The 16,750-nt window shown below is 41.9% G+C and overlaps 1 protein-coding gene across 1 annotated transcript; it reads right to left on the bottom strand.

Moving 5' to 3' along the window:
* Nucleotides 1–7,689: 7,689 nt before the first annotated feature.
* LOC138364437 (periaxin-like) lies at nucleotides 7,690–8,754 on the bottom strand. Its single transcript, XM_069324072.1, has one exon. It carries the CDS (start codon nucleotides 8,752–8,754, stop codon nucleotides 7,690–7,692), a length of 1,065 nt encoding a protein of 354 aa, XP_069180173.1.
* Nucleotides 8,755–16,750: the final 7,996 nt, after the last annotated feature.

Genomic DNA, 16,750 nt, shown 5'->3' with positions numbered 1-16,750 from the left:
TCCTATTAACCGTTCATAAAATCCTCCGTGCCATGGGGCTCTCGGAGGGATAAATTTCCATCTGCAATGACGCTGTTCCAGTGTGGAAGTAACTGCAGGATGGGAACAGATTTCCCGTAGACACGCTTCTCCAGCTACCAAGTTTGCTCCGTTATCTGAAATCATCAGCTTAGGGCATGATCGGCGTGCTGCGAATCTGCGGAAAGCTTGAATAAATGATTGAGCAGTCATATCGGGTGTTACCTCTAGATGTACTGCCCTGGTGGTAGCACAGGTGAACAGACAGATGTATGCCTTGATAGGTTGCTTATCTGCAGTCCCTGTTAGATATATTGCTCCTGTATAATCTACTCCTGTCGTTTCAAAAGGTTGTAGATGGACCACTCGTTCCTTTGGTAGGGGTGGTGGCCCTGGATAAGAGCAAGTTCTTGCATCGTACCTTCGGCATATCATGCAATTCTTTAAGATTGATTTGACTGACTGTCTTCCCTGAGGAATCCAGTACTGCTGTCTGATTTGTGTGAGTGTGTCTAACACTCCTCCATGTTTGATGATTTGTTGATGTGTATGCAACACAATCAACCTTGTGATCCAATGATTTTTTGGTAAAAGCCATGGATGCACGGTATCTAGATTGATATCTGCGTGTTTAAGTCTCCCTCCACAACGCAGAATGTTGTGATTTTCTTGGTCTATCCACAGACCGAGATTGTGTTTTAACTTATGTGGAAGATTTTCATAGTTATTCCCATAAGTTTCTCTCTGGGCTTGTCTTACCCAATAGAGAAGTGCATCTGGAAAAGTGTATTTTATACCTTTTTTCCTGAGATAATGAAACACGTTCTGTGTTACATTGATTAATTTGATGAGCGAGGAGTAACGAGTACAATCCAAGACTGATATTTGAGCTTGCTGCCTGGTGGTAGTTATGGTTTGTGTCGTAATGACGTGTGGCTTTTGTTCAGGCCAACTACCATTCACTAACCATCGAGGCCCATGAAACCAAATATCTGCCTTTGCAAACTGTTTAAATGTCATACCTCTTGATAAGAGATCAGCTGGATTATCCTTTGTTGGTACATGCAACAATTGAAAGCCTGCGGAAATTTCTTTAATTTCCGAGACGCGATTTTTTACATATGGAGTTGGACAGTTGTCGTTTCGTACCCATTGTAAGACAGCTTCATTGTCAGACCATATAATGACATCTTTGATGTTCATGGTAGACAAGACTTGTTTAATATGCACAGCTAAGCGTGTACCAGTTAGCAGTGCTGTTAGTTCCATCTGAGGCAAAGTCCTCTTTTTTAATGGAGCGACTCTGGCCTTAGAGGTGATAAGATATGATTGATTAGAAGTCACTAAGTAAGCACAAGCTCCAAAAGCTTTGGCTGACGAGTCTGCGAATACATGTAGTGATACTTCTTCATTTTCCTCGACTATGTGTCTCGGAAAGATTATCTTTTCAACTAAAGTTTGTTCTTGAGCTACTTCCATCCAAGCTTTTTGTAACTGGATTGGTAGTGGATCATCCCAACCAACCTTAGCTTTCCATGCTTCTTGCACTAATAGACGCCACTTGATAGTCAAAGGATTTAGTAGACCAAGTGGGTCGAATACTTTGCTAACTTGTGAAAGCAAATCCCTTTTTGTAGTGATGATGTAATTTACTGGCACAGATTTGATCGATATTGTGTCCGAGATTAAATCCCAATCCATACCTAACACCTTTTGAGATTCTGGTACGTGATATTCAGGGTAATCTCTTGCTATTTGATTATTCAATGTTGCATTATTAGAGGCCCAAGATTGTAGTGGCATGTTGGCACCTTGTAGCTCCTTGTTGGCCTCTTGATATAATTGTAACAGTTCAGTAGTACTGTTAACTGTCCCTTGAAAATTATCTACATATAGATTTTGACTGATTTCAGTCTTACAGGGACTTGATGATTTCTTCAGATGAGTATCTAGAGTTGCTTGCAATAGAAATGGACTGCTTGTCGCGCCGAAAAGAACTGAAGAGAATCTGAAAGTCACTACAGGACTATTGACATCTTCTGGGTTCTCTACCCATAGAAACTTAGTGAAGTCTCTATCTTCTTCTTGTAAGCCAACTCTTAGAAAGGCCTTACTTATATCTGCTGAATACGCATATTTGTTAAGTCTAAACTTCAACAGTATGTCATACAATTTCTGAGTTAGACTTGGACCTGTTTGCAAACAATCATTTAGACTGGTTCCTTGGGGTCCAGATTTAGAGCTACAATTAAAAACTATCCGTAAAGGAGTCGTTTTTGATTCTCTCATTACAGCCATGTGTGGTAAAAAATGGCCTATTTGCTTATTGTCATCTTTCACGACTTCGATGAATTTATTCTTTAATTGTTGAGCAATAATCTCATGATAGAGTTTTAAATGCTCAGGCCTTTTTCTTAGCTTTGCTAGTTGCGATTTAAATTGACTATAAGCCATGTGATAATTGGTAGGTAAGGTTTTATGGTTGATTTTCCATGGTAGCCTTACCCAGTACTGTCCATCATAGTACTGTACAGTTTCTAAGTATTGATTATATGCACAGACATCATCAGGACTGGGTTGTTCAGGAATTATTCCTATGGCATCAAGTTCCCACAATTGAGGTACAGATTCTAATCCATCATCAATCATGTGGGGGATTTTAAGTGGTGACTGTTCTTTGCCTAGTCATGCCACTATTACAGTTTCTGTATGATGTGATTTTTCAGGAGTTGAAGGTTCAAGATCTAGTATAGGTCCTGTCATCAATATGCCTCCTGCTGATTTGAGTATATTCATACCCATAGATTCTTCTGATCCCAGAATGAATCGATGATAGTAGTCAGCTCCAATCAGGATTCCGATATCCCCTATGAGGTCAGAATCGAGTAGAGGATCTGCTAATTGGATTCCTTTTTCTTTTAGGAATTTAATTGTTGCTGTCAGACCAGTCACTTCCATTTCAGTAGGAATTTTATCAACTACTATGGCTTCTACTGTCCTTTGGGATGTACCTAGACAGACATTGAGTTTTACTACTGGAAAGGTTCTACGACCAGAATTAGTAAAAAACCCTGATATGGAGGTAGATACTTGCTTTGAAGATTTAAGTTGTAAATCTTCTGCCATCTTTTTACTGATAAAGGTTTTCTGTGACCCTTGATCAAAAAAGCCTCTAGTTGGAATACAAATTCCTTGATTGCATAGTTCTAGCTGTGCAGTAGGCAATATGGCTGCTGTAACAATTTCTGTATCCAAGTCGTTGACATTGCTCATTACTGTACAGAATTGTACGGCTGTTGTGGTATTATCATCTTTGGGCTTTGCCTGAGATGCAGGTTGATTATTGGAAGTCTGTGATCTGGATTGAGTGTTAATATCACCACAGAGTGCTGTGTGATGTACACTTTTATGACAATATTGGCAGTTTTGCAATGGAGTGTTACACTCACTTGTATCGTGCTTCCGTAGACAACGGATGCACCTGTTCAGAGATTTCAGTCGATCGATTCGACTGGCACGGCCTACATAAACTGTGCATTGATAAATGGTATGTGCTTCTTGACAGAATAAACATTTTGGGGCACTTGTAGCTCCTTTTGTCTTATCTGTCTTAGGAGCTTGGTTTCCTACAGTTCTGTTAACTGTGGGGGATATAGCATAAGAGCCAACATTATTCTGTTTCCACTTTGCAGAAGAGTTTTGTTGCCTTGATTTTTGACTGCCATTTTGGACATTTTTGCTTTTGTCCGTGGATTCACTTTTGGGGATTTTTTCTTGAGATCTAAGTTTTCCTCGGCTTCGTAATCTTTGTACGTAAGCTCGAAGTCCATCAAAGATTTGGCTTTGTGATAAGATGTTGTTACAAGTATGTAAAACTTGTAGGTAAGTAATTACATGCAAGTAGGTGATACAAGCATGTAACACTTGTACTCCTCCAAGGATTTCCTTAAAGGATCAATTGTATCTGTAATAATGTGTATCTACATTATTCATGATGTGATGAAGCATTTTGCTTTTTCTTCTTTTTTTCTCGGCTTTGCCTTTTCTATTAAGTAAGTCTCTTTGAGATGCTTGATTAATTTCAGATTTTCTGAGGCTGCTTTCACTCCAGTGAAAGCATGAGATTAGGTGATCAAGACTATATTCTTGGATTAAGATAGTTATCTTAGATGGATGATAATATTTGTATTGACATTGTCAATGTGTTGTTAGCCTTTCAGATTGTGTTGTGAGATTAAGATTGGTCTTAATCCCCAATTGTAGACTATTGTAGCCAAGTGATGATGACATTTGTCTATCACCTGATTTAAATGGTCTGTAGGCTGTAGATTCAAGTGATTTTTTAGACACTTTGTGTCCTCTTCTTTTCTGTTTCAGCTGCAGGTGGAATACTGTTAGTCATTTTGACCTTTTCCGAGTTTCGGAGATTCCGAGATTTTTCTCTTTTTTCTGATAAATATGTTTGATGTTAATGTATTTTGATAAATGAGCTTTCCTGTCTACTTAGGTAATGATTCCAAAGATCGTCCTTCATTTCCTCCCTGGAATCTGGTTGTAGCAGGTGTTCAATTATCAAAAGTATTGTAATAATTTGATTTGTGACCCGAATGCACGAATGCACCAAGTTGGTAAATCTTGTAATAATTTTTTAAAAATAGTAAATGGCACTATTTTTGCAAAGTTATTACAAAATCTGTTACCATAATAATAGTTAGATAAAATACAGTAGAATGTCTACTGGTTTTACCTGTAATAGGGTTTGATACAGTTGATTATAGTTAGATTGTAATGAAAGCTCTTACAGTGATGATAACACTTTTTTAATGAATATTATGTAATGAGCTGCTCTGAAAATCAGTAGATTAGAGATAATGCTAGATAATACACTTAAATATATATGTAATGTTACCACAATGAGGTAGATAATTGATATTTATGATTAAGATGCAGTTGTGTCTTTGACACTGATATACTTAATTACTGTGGTTTCTTAACACAAAACAGTATCAGTTTGTTATGAATGCTTACTAGTTAATGGATATGGTGGCTTAAGCCACTGCAAACTATTTGTTTACTTAGATATATAGCTATGATAAATATTGGCTGATAGCTAGGTTAGGCTAGAATATGTAAGAATTATTCCAATGCAAAATCAAGAAGTTTCTTATGTATTTGGCATTGAAATATTCGGTAAACGAATGATCATAAATATCTAGGTACAAAGGACCATTATTATCCGGTTCGAAGGACCATATATGTGGGAAAAACCTGCTGGGATTGATATAAGAGGAGACTACCAGGGACTTGTACTGAACTAAATTAAAAAATTACTGTCTGCAAATTAATTCAATTAAAATCTCTAGCTAGGGTTGTAAATCCTAAATCCTCTTTTCCTAATGACAAACTGTGGGCTGTAAGGGACAGGTGGGGTGAATGACTATGTTGATAGAAGTTCCAATCCACCTGTAGACAGGGATCTCACATCAGCTTGTATTTTATACAAGGATAAGATTTAATAAATTCAGTTATCTGACTGAACACTGGCTCTGTTTAAATCAGAGATTTAAACATACATAGTCTAACCTAGTACCATAACTTAACAGCCAATATGTACTTATACTATAAACAACAAATTAAATTGTAAAAGTATAATAAATGACCTTAAATGTAGTCTTAATACTATTAACTTAGTACTAGAAATTATATTCAATTAAATGAACTTATATGATAACTTATAAATAACTAAGCAAGCAATTGATAATTTAATTTATATATTCAAATATATATGCAGACATATTCAATTTATATGATACAGTTAGCTTGACTGAATCTTTTCCAAAACTATGGACACTTGTGAGGTTTTTACTTATTGAGGCTGAATTCTTTTCTGACAGAATGGACACTCATGAGGTTCAGTGCTTGGATAAGATTCACAGCTACACTACAATTTTAATAAACGTACCGATATGTGAGGCTTAGCCTCGCTTTTTAACCAACAGACAGATTTATAGGATATTAAAGCTACACAAGCATACAATTGGCCAATCATATACCAAATAACCTTCAATATACTTCTCTGCCAGTCGGGGTGCCTGTCTGACAAGTTTGCCAGACTGATTAACTCTCTTGTTGAGTTTAGGCACGATATTTTGCTACAGCGTTGCTGTATGATGATCTAGTAGCGTTGCTACGTGATTATCCTGCAGTTGCAGAAGAATGATTCGAGATAAAAGTTTATGAATGAAGGTGGAGGAAACCGTGTCACTGATCTCCACTATACACTCTATTTTATGTGAATGTTCACGGATTTTCCTTGTAGATATTGTCCAGGTACTCCCCCAGTTCTAGAGAGTATTCACTGGCGATAAAAATGTTAGATAAGGTGTCCTTGAGCTGGTAATGTTCGCTAAGGATCAGTCACTTGTTCACTCATTTGTAAACAAACGCGGAGTGCCGCGAGGCATCGTTGGTGGGCGCTTCACTCCCCCCATCGCCCTACCATGCTCTCTGAGCACGGTAGCCTTCTATCAATATTGATTGATTATTTTTACAGTCTAGACTTATTATTGAAATAAGATGTGATTATAATATAATTAGTTATAAGATTTAAAGATTATAAGTAGTATTTGAAAGTACCACTGATTCTTATTAAGGATTCGATTTTTAATCCTACCGGATGTTGAATCAATGTTCCAATAGTTTTTTAATTAAGAAGTCCTTCTAGAAGCTTCTGGATCCTTGAGAAATCATGTACAAAGTCACGTAGGCATCAAAAGGGCCCCTGTTGCGTACGTGTTCATGGTGCCATTGTCATCCAGGATCAAGCTATAATGAATCTTTAATGATTCAAATATGATTTTGATACGATTTAGATATGATTTTGATATGATTTAGATATGATATAGAAATTATACATTTCTTAGATGATTATTAGATATGGTGGGTAAAAATTTCCCACACCAGTGACTCGCAAGTGGTGAACACAAACACTAACAAACAAAAGTGTAATAATATATTCTTATATCTTAAGTTATGATCACTGAGTGTTTATACTCACACACAATTAAAATAATATGGCTCACTCCAATTATATCTTGTAACCACAAATAGAATAACTAACCTTGGGTAAAAACAAAAGAACTACAGACTTCCACACTGTGCTGAGTGCCTGTACTGAGTGCCTGTACTGAGTGCCTGTACTGAGTGCCTGTACTGAGTGCCTGCACTGAGTGCCTGTACTGAGTGCCTGCACTACTGGCATCTTGCATTTCTTTATAAATGTTGACTTGCAAGAGTGTGACCGAGGGACTGAGTGCATGGGCACGTTGTCAATTTCCCTTTCAAAATCTGCCACGTTTGTGTTGATATCAGTTATATTTACAGGGGTTTGGGTATCACGCATAAAGAAGCTGTCCGGATCTTCCAATTTCATACTGTATATTGGAGTGCTAAACATGTCCCCATAGTGTTTTTTTTTTTGGGGTTTCACTAATTTCTTTATCATACTAGTACGAATAGGTCCAATACTGGCAGTGGTTTTTGCTTTTGACTTCGCAGATTTGAAGAAATATTTTGGGTTTTTCTTTATTGCATTGCTTTCTGTTCTAGTTGACTTTCTTCAATCTGACATGAAATCGAACAGTCTCTGTTCGATTTCTTCAATCTCCCTGTTTAAATTATTCCTCCTTGTATGGAAAGTCGCGTCTGCTTAAGCATTTCCGTTATTTTGTGTTTCTCTTGTAGTATGACCTGCGTTATCTTCCTACGTTGGTCCTTTAGTAGTGTGACCTGCGTTATCTTCCTACGTTGGTCCTTTAGTAGTGTGACCTGCGTTATCTTCCTACGTTGGTCCTTTAGTAGTGTGACCTCCGTTATCTTCCTACGTTGGTCCTTTAGTAGTGTGACCTGCGTTATCTTCCTACGTTGGTCCTTTAGTAGTGTGACCTCCGTTATATTCCTACGTTGGTCCTTTAGTAGTGTGACCTCCGTTACCTTCCTACGTTGGTCCTTTAGTAGTGTGACCTGCGTTATCTTCCTACGTTGGTCCTTTAGTAGTGTGACCTGCATTATCTTCCTACGTTGGTCCTTTAGTAGTGTGACCTCCGTTACCTTCCTACGTTGGTCCTTTAGTAGTGTGACCTGCGTTATCTTCCTACGTTGGTCCTTTAGTAGTGTGACCTGCGTTATCTTCCTACGTTGGTCCTTTAGTAGTGTGACCTGCGTTATCTTCCTACGTTGGTCCTTTAGTAGTGTGACCTGCGTTATCTTCCTACGTTGGTCCTTTAGTAGTGTGACCTGCGTTATCTTCCTACGTTGGTCCTTTAGTAGTGTGACCTCCGTTATCTTCCTACGTTGGTCCTTTAGTAGTGTGACCTCCGTTACCTTCCTACGTTGGTCCTTTAGTAGTGTGACCTGCGTTATCTTCCTACGTTGGTCCTTTAGTAGTGTGACCTCCGTTATCTTCCTACGTTGGTCCTTTAGTAGTGTGACCTCCGTTACCTTCCTACGTTGGTCCTTTAGTAGTGTGACCTCCGTTATCTTCCTACGTTGGTCCTTTAGTAGTGTGACCTCCGTTATCTTCCTACGTTGGTCCTTTAGTAGTGTGACCTCCGTTATCTTCCTACGTTGGTCCTTTAGTAGTGTGACCTCCGTTATCTTCCTACGTTGGTCCTTTAGTAGTGTGACCTCCGTTATCTTCCTACGTTGGTCCTTTCTCTGGCTTTCCTCACAATACATGTTTCAGATAGACTTCATATGCTTCAGAAGTAAGTTTTTCTGTTCCTTGTGTAGGATTTGTATTACATAGAACAATTTCCCATTGAATGTTTGTAAGTTCCCCTGTTTCTTCCATGGTGGTGGTGATGGTTGTGGTGGCAGTTGTGGTGGCCACGGTGGTTGTGGTTGTGGTGGTGCTTGGGTGCGTGGCAACAACAAGGGGAGGGAAGACACACTCTTCAGTGACACTCAAGTATGACAACATTATACAAGTGTGTGTAACTTGGAGTCGCTGAGGCAGTCTATGGGATATTGATTGTAAAACCGGAGACACACTAACTGTACAGTTTATTTCCCAGGAATATTTGGGAGTTGTGTGGGGGACTCAATTGTAAGTAATGATCTAGGAAGTCCATTTAAATCTACGAGCTAAGCAGACCATTTAAGTCTGCCTTAAATGTAACGTCCACACTAAAGTCTCTCTTTTTCTTTGTTAACACATTTAGGTACATCTGCATTTGTGCAGCTGCCCTAGACTATATGAAGGGGAGTACAGTGTGTCAAAAAGCTAGCTACGTGATGCTAAAATCCACATCACATAGGATGGTTAGTGTGGGGTTTTCTATTTTGCTTTCCCGACTGCAATGCGCACGTCGCCAATGTACATGTGGCAGACGCTTCACGAAACTGTCGGAATTAGCAGAGAAAATACGAGAGCAACCGTACAGGGCCTGGGAGCAAGGTCGAGTTAGAGTCCTTGAGGGTCTCTTCTCAGACTAGCCTCACCTGGTCCTGGTCCACGTTGATCGTTGGAATCTCCTCAATGATTTAACACTTTAAGGGACTCCTAGGGTCCTCATCACTTTTATAGTTTAGTGAATATAGGCAACTCGGTGTTGAAGACACCTAGAGCTGAAGGCTTGAGTAAATAGTTGGCAGTATTCAGAAGTGGTTCAACGGAAACACCACATAAAGCTTAACAGTAGTTTATTTACTAACTTAACCACTAATACACAGGGTGCTTGATTTACTTTAGATTGGCGTCAGAAAGGCAATGGTTGCATTAGTGAGACTCTTGACGTCTGGCTAATCAATTCGGATCCACTCGTGGAGTAACACCTAACTTAACACAGTTGACAGCCAATCATTAACACGGCAACTTAACTGCCAGTATGCAAAGGGATCACAAGAGTTCCGCGAGCGCTATGTCATGGGTTCGTATCCTGGCCGGGAGGATTTACTGGGCGCAATTCCTTAACTGTATCCTCTGTTTAACGCAACAGTAAAATGTGTACTTGGATGAAAAAACGATTCTTCGCGGCAGGGGATCGTATTCCAGGGACCATAGGATTAAGGACTTGCCCGAAACGCTACGCGTACTAGTGGCTGTACAAGAATGTAACAACTCTTGTATATATCTCAAAAAAAAAAAAAAAAAAAATCCAACCGGATACTCGGTAATGATGCGCAATAAATCACAATGGCACTGTCAATGGGACAGACAATAACATGCACAATAATTGTGTCACACAATAACTAAATGTGTGGTGTATGTGAAGCTCACATTCACAGACGAGTGAAATGTCGTGATACCGCACAGATAAACACGCATACACCGTCGGGTGTCCAGGTCTCCACCTATACCTGTGTCGGGTATAAAAATGTCAGAACTGTGGTTGATCCCTCAGATCAGCACAGACAGACAGACACAATAATACAATAACAAGATCTTGTACTTACAGGTAGGCTACCTCTCTTATTCACTCACTCATTCAGGCACATTTATGCAAGAACTCGTAGGGTGTCTGACAGCTGGTTTTGCTCGTTCTGACGTGAGACCATTGGCGACAGGCTTTCCCACAAACCATACTTGACGGAGGGTAATTGCAGGAGGGCACGCTGTATGTCTGACAGACACACACACACACACACACACACACACACACACACACACACACACACACACACACACACACACACACACTTGATGGCACTGGTGGTGAGTAAGGTAGTGACGTCACGTAGTAGAGTGAGGCAGGGTGGCTGCCAGCTTCAGGCTAGCTACACCCTCTGGTGTGAGATGGCGCCTGGTGAGTGGCGGTGGGTGGCTTCTGATTATATGGTACCAAGCGGTACACTGTGGTAAAAGTCAAACACAGATTTACTTAGGCGGCGGCACTACCATAGTTCACTGTAGATTTCTCACAGACGATCTCAACTTGTCACCGGGGTTTACCTGATACCAGTCTGTTTCACTCTGGTGATTTATCACTAGGCTTCTAAGCAATATAGTCACGATCGCGATTCCAGGCGAGCTTTGGTATATCGAAAAGAAACCGAGTTTAACTTGACGGTGAGGAATGTACGGTGTAAAGTCTATTGGCCGATAGACAGAACAGGACACGTCCACTAGCTACGAACTTCCTCACGAACTTCCTACGAACTTCCTTCCTTCCTACACTTCCTCAATACCCTTGCCAGAGGCTGCAGAGCATCTCGTGGGACACAACACAACGGATTACAATTTGACCAATGACATTGCAGCAAAAGAGCGGGAACCAATCATATTGATCATTCCCTGATCAGTAACAGAGGTGACGTCATGAACACGTCACGACCACGTCAGTTATTCTCCATCGCGCGGCTGACCCCAGAGGTCAGATCTGTCGCCTCGCTAGCATCCTCTCTCACGATTCGCACCAGCTATGTACTCTCTGACCAAATGGCATGGGTGCTTAACTTCCCTGTATCTACTTCCTGCCTGGACATTCGGCGGCCTCCGTATTATAAACGTATTCCTGGTTAAGTGGGCATCCTGGAGATACCCAACATGACAGTTTACTATCCAGGGTTAACAGAGATAGGGCTTGTGCACGAGATCGGTGCACTGTGCACTGCGATGAGCCATTCAAGTCAGCTGTGGGATAATCTTAAGAGACCATCCTCTCACAGTTAGTCATACAGAGGCATGTGATAAGTAGTCTGCACTGACAGACTCTGGATGCATTATGAAGATATCAACATAAGAGTGAATAAGGCAGCAGTGATAATAAAAGTCGCCATCTCACAGGATGGTTAGTCATACAGGACCATATGTCAGTAGCCTCCACTGACAAATTTTGGATGCATTTTGAGGATATCTTCAAAAACACGAGAGTGAATAAAGTAATTGCGAAGCTCCAGGTACCTCATGCCAACGGGTCTGAATAACTGGGCATTCGGTGATGTAGTGTGGGAGAACATGCCGCAGTTCCTGCTCACAGAGTTTGCACCTGGAGTGCTCAGGATTGGGAGACCCGTCACCTGTAGCCACCTGCCACAGGTAACGGTAACCCAACCTGATCCTGGCAACCACTGTGTCGCACAGTCTGGTGGATGTTTCGTGCTGCCCATAGATATAGGTTTCAGATCTGAACAAATCATAGTTTTTTATACTAGTGCTTTCAGGTCGTTGGGAGTCAGTAATTTCTTTTCTGCCAGATCTGAGTGTTTGGAACAATATAGTTTTGACAGAAGAGATGGGGATACCTAGATCTAATTCAACTTTATCTTTGTTACACGCTAATTTGGCTGCAATGTCTGTCTCATTATGATGGGTTATATTTATGTGTGAAGGTATCCATACAAAGGAGATTCGAGACTCTTTGCTCTGTGCAGCGATTAGGTCATTTATAATTGGTAATATGAGGTTCTTGCTGTCGATCTTCCAGGAGAAGTTTTCAATTGCTTGAAGAGCAGACTGCGAAATGTGCAAGTCTGAGGCCAAAAGAATCATACAAGTCTATGGGAAAGTTTACCCTCAACTGTTCAGGAAGTTTCAGATAAAATCTACTGGTCTTTGATGACACGTCTCTCCCCCCCCCCCCCCCCCAAAAAAAAATAGCATCGTGTAGTTGTAGCTTAAATGCAAACTTTTCCCATACAATTTTTTTGTATTAACCCATTTAGATGCATCTTCATTTGTGCAGCTGCCTGTCTTAATGCCAAGCAAGGCTCGTGGAGTAGACCTTTCACTCATGAATCAGTGAACCTCCTGGCCTCAAATATGTAAGTTCAATATGTCTAGGGTTGAGAGAGAGTCTCAAGTAAAATCACAGTTTAATGGGGCGAACTTATCTACATAACACAGCTTATTTATTATGTATATACATACCCACAACCACGTAACAATCTAGTAAGTTAACACAAGGTACACGTCACAGCGGCTAGATGTCACTAAGCAAAGATCTTGGTGGGTGGTGACGTTACATACCCAGAGTGGTGGGTAATGTGTTACTCATGTTCATGCTCAGACAAGTCAGTTAACTATCACTTTGCCTTCAGAAAAACTGTCCCACTGGACTGACAAATGGCGAAAGTCAATTATTCGTCTTCAAAAGTTAGAGTTCACAATGACTACAAAATCTTTCAGTGAGGAATCTCCTCCCCAGAGTTAGAGTGCACACAGGCATCAAAATAGTCCCCACACAGCAATAGTAAAAATGTCACTTCACCACAGAAGTTACACTTTGAGAATTTAGTGATAACACTAAGTTGCTAAGTGATAACACTTAGCAACTGTGATCCACACAATAATCCCCTTCTAACCTTACTGGTAAGAAGACAATAGCACTGTCACATAGTTGTGCACCACCACAGGTCAGCTAAACCTTACCATCTGTGAGGGAATGAAAATTACCTCAGCTAGTTTTCCTAGTTTTCTAGATTAGGCTAGAGTCGCTCTAGGGACTCTAGACAAGAAGCTTTCAAACTAACATGCACTTGTGTGGTGTTGGATGAAAGCTTATGTTAAGGACTGTCGTTTAAGACTAATCAGAGGTCTGTGATTGCTCTGTAGAGGGAGTTACAGAATTTTTCCTGTTTCTGTGAAATAGGATGAGATTTGAGAGTGAAGTGGTATGAGTGGATACTTGACTCTTAACGGTTTTAGAGGTGGGGGGACAGTGGGATGAACGTCGCCCCCCCCCCCTCCCACCATGTGAGACATCGCGCCAGTCCTAGGCCTCCCCCTCCTTGTGACGTCACGGGACGCCTGAGGGTGAGGGGCGCCTGTGATTGGTAGCGGCACCTTCACCTCTAGGTGAGTTTTGGCGCGAACAGCTGTGATTGGAAGCGGCACCATGGAGTTTTGCCGGCTTTGTGCTGATTGGTCAAGACAAGGTAGGGGGGAGATATGGGCATTTGAGTTCCCCTAGCCCGCCAAATAGTCAGTTTGAGCTGGGCGGCAAGCTAAGGAGGAAGTGATTGGGTGGGGGGGTGGCAGCTTGCCACCTCCACCCCCGTTAATCACTGTGTCATCCTCATTACTCATTGTGCATGGCACTCTTGCCGTCATGGGTTGTGTTGAGGCCCAATTTGCATGAAAGGGGGCCAAGGAGTACGGAAAGAACAGTAAAAAGCTAAGAGACAGTTTACAGTGTTCACCATGAGGCAGCTGGCAGGCCTCATGGTGTATCAGATGGATCCCTCGCATCTGGTCCGAGTATCCTGTCTAGTGTTAATGGACAATTGGTGGAATATGGGCAGGGCCACCTAGTGTAATTGTGGTGATTTTACAGGCCCCTGTTGGACTTTGAATTCCACCTTGTTGGGTCCGCCATGTGGTGACGCCGCCGGCCATTGTCACCCCAGTGTACGAGCAAGGCATGCTCTGGTTTGATGGGGGTGTTTGATGGTTCTCCCATCCCCATTCTGTATGCCTGTGGGTGCTAGCCAGGCCGGCCTGAGGCATCTCATGTGCGCGCCACCCACGCTGCCCACCTTGGCCAGCCGCCGGGGGCCACCCCAGGCCACCCCCGCGCCGGCCACCCCAGGCCACCCCGGCCAACCCCCGCGCCAGCCACCCCAGCCCGGGTGGGGTGCTGTGACGCCCAGCGCTTACCTCGTGGCCACCCCTTTGGCCACGCTTGGCCACCTTCCCTGGGCATCCTAGGGCCACACCTAGTCGTCGCACGTGGAGCGAGCTAGGTGTTCTGCAGCCAGTGTGGTAGTGACCGGGGAAATGAATGTGTTGAGGATTTAAGGAGCCGCGAGTACAATAATAGTTGTTAGGTGTTACAGTGTCTCAGAATTGTGTTAATTTCGGTAACAGCTGTGTGGTCCCATAGCGCCTGCCAGGCGTGGGAAGCAGCCGAGACACAGCTGTCTGTACTGACGTCCAGGTGACTGTTTGGGACGTACCTGGAGATGGACGTTGTACATGGTACCACACAAGTAGTTATATATATATATATAGTTATATGTTGTGTGTAGACTGACTCGAGTATGTAACCGGTCAGTGTAGAGATTTACCATATAAGTGATCCAGTTATGTCGATTCTATATAATCGTTCAGTCTAGATTTTATGCCATAGTGCCACATGTTAATTATACCATTGCAGAGGTAGGCAGGCCAGGTTGCAGGGATGTCAGTGGATACCCTGAGGTCTGTGTACTTAGGGATACATTTTCTGGTGATAAAATTTTCATTGATTATGTGAATGCCATTTCTATGTGTTTCATTTGCATGAATATGCATGTACTGTGTTGTGTGGTGAGTCAGTAGAAGAGATTGCTGACTGATTGCCTAATGATGTCATTAGCATGTGGTGTATGCTGACGGCATTATTATGCTGTAGGTTTGGGCAGTGTTGTTGTTGGTATACAATATTACTGCCATAGGAACTGTGTTGAGGCTTTAAGGGACCCCTTTGAGTATTCAGGGAATTCACAGTACTTAATGAGAGCAAGCAATTAGTTAATTTGCCTAATTAAGAAGAATTAGCGCCAGCTGTCCGCGTAGCGACGGTGTTTTATATTAACGTAAATTGTCTTGCTGAAGTAGTCGTGATTGCTCACAGTAGTCCCTTGCAACGGTTGCAAGATTAAGGGGGCAGTAATATACTTTTGTTGTTGCCTAACCGTGTGTCATTACTGTGGGTAGGCTTAGTTAACATAACTCAATTGGGATGTAATTAGTGGTCCGTTTGACCTTAATTAAGAAATACTCACTGAATACTTGCAAGGAGTCAAGTGTGATGTAATGCAAGAGTCTTGAGTTATTGTTAATAAGATGACTTGTGTTAAGAGAGACAAGTGTTAATGATTAACGTAGAGTACCATCATGTTGTTGTCTAAGAGAGACAATTGTTTGTGATTAACGTAGTACTTTTTTTTTTTTTATTTTTACATGCAAGCATGCGTATAATGTACAATAAAAACAGAACAAATATAACATAGAACAAAAGTACAAAGCACACACACGTACAATGACAAAGGAACAAATCAAGAGAAGACCAGCCAGAAGGGCTGACCACAAAACAAAAATGCATATACAAACATAACACAAATATAAACACAGCGCAATACAAACATAAGGGAAACAGAGAGGCGAGAAACATACAAAACAAGTCCGCTAACACCTCACACACATAATGCACACATAACAAAGAGCACACGCCAACAGCCTGAAGGGCACACAAGATGACAAACAAGCGCACACGACATCCACAACCGAACACACAAACGCATAGGAACCGCACACCCCCCCACGAGCCATACAAAAAAAACCCACAATACAAACCTGAGCACGCAGGAACCGGGAAACAATACCCACCCCACCCACTCACATACACACCCCACAACCAGGCAACACAAAATACATAGAAATCACTTGCGAGGAACCTCGTGAAAAATGTACTTCTCCGGGAAAAGATCATTGAGGATATTTCGCCTTGTAAGCTTCCCAGACTAGATCTTCAAGGTCGGTAGGGTTTGCGATCCCCCGCTCTCGAGCGGGTATCATAAACTCGGGAACATCTATATATGGCGGCATCGGCCAACGCCCAAGGTCACTGACACAAGTCGCATAACGAGGCTGGGGAGCGCTAACCACGCCCTTCGAGGAAGCAGATGACACCGGAGAAGCGGACGAGGGTCGCCGAGCCTGCCACGCCTTCTTCATCGGAGCAGGTGCCGGATGCTGAGACGATAGCACTTCCACGGATACCGCAGGAGACACGGAAGGGACTGCAGGAAA

Source organism: Procambarus clarkii, chromosome 13 (assembly GCF_040958095.1).
Source record: "Procambarus clarkii isolate CNS0578487 chromosome 13, FALCON_Pclarkii_2.0, whole genome shotgun sequence".
NCBI lineage: Eukaryota > Metazoa > Arthropoda > Malacostraca > Decapoda > Cambaridae > Procambarus > Procambarus clarkii.
The sequence above is the reverse complement of the archived record's forward strand: the minus strand, read 5'-3'. Positions and strand labels throughout refer to the sequence as shown.